The sequence below is a fragment of the Capsella rubella genome, unplaced genomic scaffold (genome assembly GCF_000375325.1).
Source record: "Capsella rubella cultivar Monte Gargano unplaced genomic scaffold, Caprub1_0 scaffold_6, whole genome shotgun sequence".
Taxonomy (NCBI): domain Eukaryota; kingdom Viridiplantae; phylum Streptophyta; class Magnoliopsida; order Brassicales; family Brassicaceae; genus Capsella; species Capsella rubella.
The window spans coordinates 8389771-8397244 of record NW_006238918.1 but is presented as its reverse complement, the minus strand read 5'-3'; the positions used below and the strand labels follow the sequence as shown (position 1 = coordinate 8397244).

The 7474-nt window shown below is 31.3% G+C and overlaps 1 protein-coding gene across 1 annotated transcript; it reads right to left on the bottom strand.

The window, feature by feature from the left end:
• Nucleotides 1–5448: 5448 nt before the first annotated feature.
• On the bottom strand, nt 5449–7404 carry LOC111829915 (lipase-like PAD4). Its single transcript, XM_023779993.1, has 3 exons — nt 6581–7404; nt 5936–6021; nt 5449–5524 (listed from the first exon to the last, which is right to left on the bottom strand). Exons 1-3 carry the CDS (start codon nt 6872–6874, stop codon nt 5449–5451), a joined length of 456 nt encoding a protein of 151 aa, XP_023635761.1. The 5' UTR covers nt 6875–7404.
• Between the last annotated feature and the right edge of the window lie 70 nt (nt 7405–7474).

The following is a 7474-nucleotide window of genomic DNA, read 5'->3' as shown; positions in this document are numbered from 1 at the left end:
CAAAAAGGCTAAAACAAGAATCTTTGAATTGAAGAAAGTAATGAGAAATAAAGATGAAACTGAAAGATCAATAAATTAAAAATCGAACAAGGATTGTGTATGCTAGGATTATAGACAGTGTCTTGTGAATGAAAATGGTGGGAGCATGTGACTTAGATTGATAATTAGATTTTTATTAGTTTAATAAAAATAAATATTTAAACAAAGAATACGGGTATCCCGTCTAAATCTTTTACCAAGTTTCTTATAATAAACATTGTCAAATGATTATGTTTTAAAAATAAACGATTATGGGACATAAATTTTATGACAGATAGAAGACGGGACGGGACGGGGCGGGGTAGGACGGGACGAGTCAAGACGAGACGGAAAGGGATAGGACGGGTTTTCCATTCTAAACTATACATAAAACAATTCAAACTAAAGCCAAACTCAAATCCGATTTAACATCTCTAAGCAAACAGTTAGAACTGTTTTGATTAGTTTAAAAAATAAACACGTAATATCATTTATCATTTTCATTTAAATAATTTTGAAATTGTATTATGTAATATAATATATATATTTTACAATTGTATGTCTATATATAGTTTATCAAATAAACTCATATAACAAAATTTTACCAAAATAACATATACTTAAAAAATCGTAATTTTGTAAAATTAACCCCGCACGTACGTGCGGGTCCATCACTAGTAGAAGTATAAAATAGGAATGTGTTTTGAGTTTATTGCATTCAACAAATAGAGTATCTATATATATATAAAGTTACATTTGCTCTCTTCCCCTTCCGCTACGTCAGTGTCATATCATACACCACATCATCATTTTTTTTTACTAAATCCAAAAGAATATGAACTTGAGGTTCAACACTTACACAACAATCAAAATACAAAATCTAAAAAAGCATGGGACTGAGGTTCAACACATAACAATCAAACCGGTTAAAAAATCAGAAAAACGTGGGATACACGAGTTTGGAACTAGATGATTAAACGGCATAGGGAAAACATTTTTTAGAACCATCGTTTACAAGAGCGACACATCTGCAACAACGATACCATTTTCAAAATCATTGGCCGGAATACACGAAAAACAAGCCAGATCCTAGAATATATCAAACCCAGACACCGGAAACTTTATCTCTCTAATCACATCTTAGTAAAAATAGAAAATACCGGATAAACTTTCCATCAACCTCTGACGAATACCAAATGATGATAAACATTTCAAATACTAAATTAATATAAAATTGAAAAAATAATCGATATGAAAAATAAAATAACAAAAAATAACAACAGTAAAAAGCCAACAAACATACAATGCAAAAAAAAAACAGCAAAAAATCATAATATAACTAAAAATAAAATAAAATTTTTATAAAACTTCCGGGCGCATCGCGAATCAACAACTAGTAACATATAAAATAAACGTATTATTATATACATCTGAATAATACGTTCGTTAAGTAATGAATAATAGTGATTTCTGTATAAATAATGTCGTGGATAAAAGATAATTTTGTAGTTTTTGTGCCAAAACATGAGGTTGAGATAAGCCAGAACACTTGTCCAAATTCTATCCAAATGATCGGACACAATCGAATATGGCAATTGACTTGAGTCAATCTTGATAAGTACACTCATGAGTCATGACTCCCGTGTGTGCCGTGTTCCACACTTCTGATTTCTAGCTGATTGGCTTTCGATTTATATTATATAATCATATCTAAGCTATTACACATAGTCACATATCACTTTGTAGATATTACTCGTTATTTTATTACTCTTAATCATAAAAAGTAACAACAATAAAATGTTATCAAAATTATTCTTTTTCCATTTTGGAGGAATTTGAAAATACTTCTCTAATACTACTGAAGTACTTATTCTAAAATATTTTCTTCTCTAAACTCTATTTAAAATATCACTAAATATGTGTGTAAATAAAGAAAACTCACATAAATTACATTATATTTTCATAATAGTTAAGTACTATACATAACATTTAAAAAAACATAAATACTTTATAAACCTTATAATTTTTTATATTTTTAGATTTAATAAATAATATTTTTGAAAACAGTACGCTAGAAGAAGTATTTCTCAAAAGTTAATTATTTTCATATTATTATTTGTATTTTTTAACTATTTTGATATTCCATATTGTACTTTTATATCCTTTAAAAAGATATATACCATTTTATAAATCAATCAAACATGTTATTTTACAATACAAGGAATAAGAATATATCATTTATTGTAGATGGGATATTATTAATGTAAAATTTACCTGTATATAAGATTGAAAATATGTAGATGAGATATTATTTAATGTAGAAAGTATCGATTTAGATTGGTGAATAAATCATTATTGTTTACCAAATTTATTAAAAAATAATTAATTTGGTAGAATGAAAAGTTATAGCGTTATAGCCTTATAGGAGTCGGTCGAGCACCGTCCATAATCAATCGCCGATAATCAAGATGCATGAATATCAATATTCTAAAGCTACGTACGTGATTCATGTGTTGTTAACTTTTTTTTTTCTTTCTCTATTTGTCTTCTCATTTGATGTTAAAATATTTATCGTATCTATTTTAATAAATTATATGTTTAGTATAGCCTTATATTATATAATGGGGATTTGATTTACTCGATTTTCTATTATTTTAAATTCTCATATAATATTAGTTAACATTAAACTACTAAAAAGGATCAAAGATAGGGATGAGAATAACTTAGTTGAAAATCTCTGTCATTTACAAGATAACGAGGACAACTCACACGAATGACTAAGCTATATATTAATGTAATTATATACTTGACATTTTACTAAAATTTTAGTAAGTAGATAACCACGATATAGTTTTCTAAGTTAGGTTGTTTGTTAAGAAAAGAAGAATTTTTATTGCAAAAACATGGGTTAGACATTTTATTTAGAACAAAACAAACAAGAAATTAAAAATAGTTAAAAATTATTAAGGAAAAATATAAAAATAAAATAAACTTTAAAAAATAGCATATATTAGATTATGATTTTCCGTCTTAAAACCAATTGATAATTAGTCGAGTTCCTTTTCAGATCCAAAAAGAAATCAAAAGTTATCAATATCATCCATTAGACATGACAAAACTTTCATTTTCGACTGTAAAATCGATAAGACTCTGTCGTTGACATCTTTATATCTTTCTGAAAATAAATCCAACCAAGTTAACTAATGATTATTATTATTTTTTGTTATTTTACATAAATACTTGGAGTAAACGTGGGTTTCGGGGTTGAATTAATTAGGATATATCTCACTGTCTCTCCGGATATTGTCTTTGGCTCTTTGCCTGTAATTTCGTTGTGTACCGTCACTTGCACATGTCATTGTTTTAAAAGAAAAACAAAAGAGAAAAGATAATTATTAATAATTACACATGATAACTTCATTTCGACACATATCATATCACTTTACAAAAATGTGCTAACAGAGGTTTTTTTAGTATACAGGGGATAATTGATGTATGATCATAGGGATGTCGTACATTCGGTAACTTATCAACATGGTTTTACTTGTATTTTTGATAAATAATATAATCGATAATTATTTTATTATATCGTTAAATATTTTGTTATATATAAAAAAGTTATTTTCATCTACTTTATACAATAAGGTGAGAGAATTAAATCACTAATTATTGATACCATACTTTCTCTTTTTCATTTTTCTAGGTATATAGAGTAAAAATACCCAAATTAATATATCAAAATATAAAAAAATTTGTAAAAATTTATATATTAACATTTTTATGAGAAAAAATAATTTTATTAACTTTGTATTTTATAATACAGAAATTTGTTCTGTATATTAATTTTGTTTGTACTAAACATTCCATCCAACAATTAAGCAGTCCGATAGCTTTATAAAGCGTTGAAAAGGCCCACTGTCTAAGGAAAAAGCCCAAACACACGTATAAAAGAGCCCATTATAACATGGATCAAAGATCCTGACTTCAACCAGATGGTCTCTCGATTCAATGGTGTTTTGTCAGAAACCACATAGCCATGTCGCACCATTGGACCAGCTCAGCATACGATCTCTTTTCGAGAGCCGATTGTGTACTGCGAACCATGTACGCAGCCAACGTGAATGTTGTGGATAAATCATTTAGACTGAGATAAGATATCAAAACTGGTGAAAGCAGCCAACGTGAATGTTGAATCATACTGGCCTCCTGGCCTCTTTGCTTAGCTATGTGAGAAGAAAAACATCGTCGATATATCTCATCATGAATCGTCTCTATTTAATTTCTTGCTTTTCATGTGTTGTTGTGTAGATTTTTTAGGAATGACAGTTTTAATGAGTTTGGAAGTTTATAAAATATAGATTTTTCTAAACAAATTAATAACAGTTATTATCAAAGAAAAAGATGTGGAATACTAATTATTAGTAACATTTTTTTTCAAAAAGATTCTCTCGCCAAAGGCGATTTCTTCGTAGCAGTTTCTTAGGCCACAAAACAACCTCCATCAACTCAGATCTCCGGCCGGCGCTGGCTTCTCCGACGTCGGTCGGTCCTTTTTTGTTTTCTTCTAGTTTTCATCTTTCCTTCTGTACAGATTTAAGTAATTTACTTGGCAAAATCAGAATGTCAAGTTCTCGTCGTTTTATTGATGATGGTGGTATATATAAATTCGATGAGAAATAATTTCACGGCTTTAATTCTGGTACCATCTCTGACTTGGGTAGCGTCTCAACACATTCATATTTCGTTGGGAGTTTTGAATCCAAGTTTGACAAGCGTCGCATCGGTTGGTTTCAATTGTGAACGGTTTTCTTCTCAATTTTGTTTTGTCCTTCCGTTTGGTAGGTTTATTCCCGGCGTTTGCCGGTGGAGTTTCCGGTTTGTAACCGGTGAATGTCCTTCTGCTCATTGGTATGGAGGTTTCACTTTGGTTTTTGATCCCGTAATTCATACAGTAACAACTTTACTTAACGGTTTTGGATTTCTTAGAGATTGTATAGGAAATCATGAAATCATTTTTGGAATTACTGATATTCTGATGACTTTACCGGTGGATTATATACAAGAGGCAGTGAAGAATCATTTCTTCCTTGTTATGATGGCTTTGCTTCCGCTGAAAAAGAACCATTGCATTATAGATCTTCAATTGGCACAATGGTGGACTGTTGGTGATGATGATTGTTTTGTCGTATCAAACTCATCACAAATTATTTCGTTATTGGAAGTAACCAAGAATGTATTACTATGTCAAGGTCTTTGGTTCTCTTCGGTTAGAATGATGGATTTTTCAGATTCTGGTATGACAATCTCCTCAGAGAATGCTACAGTCAAAACTACTACTACGGTACACTTATTTATGATTTTATTAGAGAAAATTACAGAGTTGAGTTTCTTCATAAGGACTTTGGTGCGGAAGTTTTGGTGCCGCCATGTCTACATTTCAGAGTTATTCATGGACACATCGGGTTTAAAGTCACGGTCTGTGAACATAAAGTTCAGCCACAAGTTGCTGCATGCCGATCGTAACAAAGAGAAATCAAATATGAAGTTGGACAATAACGGATCTATTAGCCGGTTAGCGAGTAAGACTACTCTTTAGAAAGCATCGTCAATCTCCCTTCTGCTGTATTTTTCTTAGTGTATGGCATATATATGCGTATGTAATAATTGTGCTCTAGTAATTCTGTAAATTTCTTTGTAATAACTCATTTAAATCAATGAAAAAGCTGTTTTTGCCGAAAAAAATACTAATTATTAGTATAAATTAAATAATTTATAGAAATGAAAATACATAAATATTTTCAAAAAAAAAAGAAGAAAATAAATAACCAATAAAATTGAATAATTTAATATCTTACTTACTAAATTAGTTTTCATTGTATTTTTATAGAACTATATCGAGATGAAAATATTTATATACCATTCGATTTCGGAGATTAGCCGGAAAATATCGTTTTCCCGCAAAATAGTGCGACGGAGACGGGTGGATATCGGCTTTGCCGCCATCTGATGTCAGAGAGAATTGTAGAAGAAGCAAAAAAGGGTTATAAAAGATAAAATGAAGGCTTCACTTACAGTAGCATCTTCGAACATATCATAATAACCTTGTACGTATAAACAAACTTGACGTTTTTTTTACTTACAAGACAAAATTAGATTTATGGAAACGATAACATTATAGTAGACACACGTGAAGGAATTGGATTTGTTAAATGACATGAGATAACACCACCATCATTCCATAGGTATATAATCATTTATGTATGCAATTAAAAGATTTTAATAAATCTTGGCAGCCATGTAATGACATGACGTTACGGCATACATACAAAAATTCAACTTCGTTCGGTTGTGGTCATGACTCATGACAATGTCAGATTGGATATTTTTTCATGGTGGAATAATTGTATCTACTAGTATTTAAGCAGAGCCATAGATTTAATATTTCTTTTAGTAATAAGAAAAAAAAAAACTGAATGAGACAAGAGTTTGAGACATCCAAAAATAGTGATACTCTTTTGGTAAAAAAGATTGTATCAAAGAAAGGAAGAAAGAGAAAACAAACCTTCAATTTAGAAAATAAGTTGGGTATGGAAGCGTCAACCATAGGCGGAAGAGGCTCCTCAGAGGTTAAGCCGGGGGAAGGCCTATCTCGGGAGACATCCAAACTCACAAGATTCCCCAGCTGAGGCATTGGCACCGCCGGCACAGCAACGTACGTGATTCTTGGTATGTCCTGGATCTTAACAGTGCCATTGCGATTTGCGGTGTTGCATAAACTCCAAGAATCGGTGAGCAACGGAGTGGACGCCATCAAAGATGCTTGTAACTCACTCGACTTGAATCTACATTCTTCCATGATTGGATTTGCTGAAAGACAGGAGACGACGACTCACCAAGAAAATACAAAGGAAAGAGCCACGAAAGTAAATATCAAGATTCTAATAAATACTTATTTCTTTGGAATGCTAATATAACAATCCAAGAAGAAAGAATAATCTTTCAGCAACTCTACTTGAATCAAATCATGGAAGAATGTAGATTCAAGTCGAGTGAGTTACAAGCATCTTTGATGGCATGGCATCCACTCCGTTGCTCACCGATTCTTGGAGTTTATGAAACGTCGCGAATTGCGACGGCAGTGTTATGATCCAGGACATACCAAGAATCACATAAGTTGCTGTGCGGGCGGTGCCGATGAATCAGCTGGGGGGTCTTGTTTGTTTGCATGTTCAAATCTTATGGCAAACATGTTTCAGGTAGCATTTAAAGCTAACTGCACAAAGATAGATGCTTAACTAACGGTGCATGCTAGGCAAAACCAGCTCCAAAACCATCTCAATAACCAACAAATTTCATCCAATATTTAGGCCCGTTTTATAGCTCTTTCGCTTATAAAGGCCATTATCCATTAACACAAAGCCCAAATACGCGTATAAAAGCCCATTATCTAAAACAT

Coding starts and splice junctions, on each gene's coding strand:
- LOC111829915 (XM_023779993.1), bottom strand. CDS start 6,874: ATGGAAGAATGTAGATTCAAGTCGAGTGAGTTACAAGCATCTTTGATG. Junction 6,022..6,580: donor ACTTATTTTCTAAATTGAAG/GTTTGTTTTCTC, acceptor CTCTGACATCAG/ATGGCGGCAAAGCCGATATC. Junction 5,525..5,935: donor CTAATCTCCGAAATCGAATG/GTATATAAATAT, acceptor ATCGGCATGCAG/CAACTTGTGGCTGAACTTTA.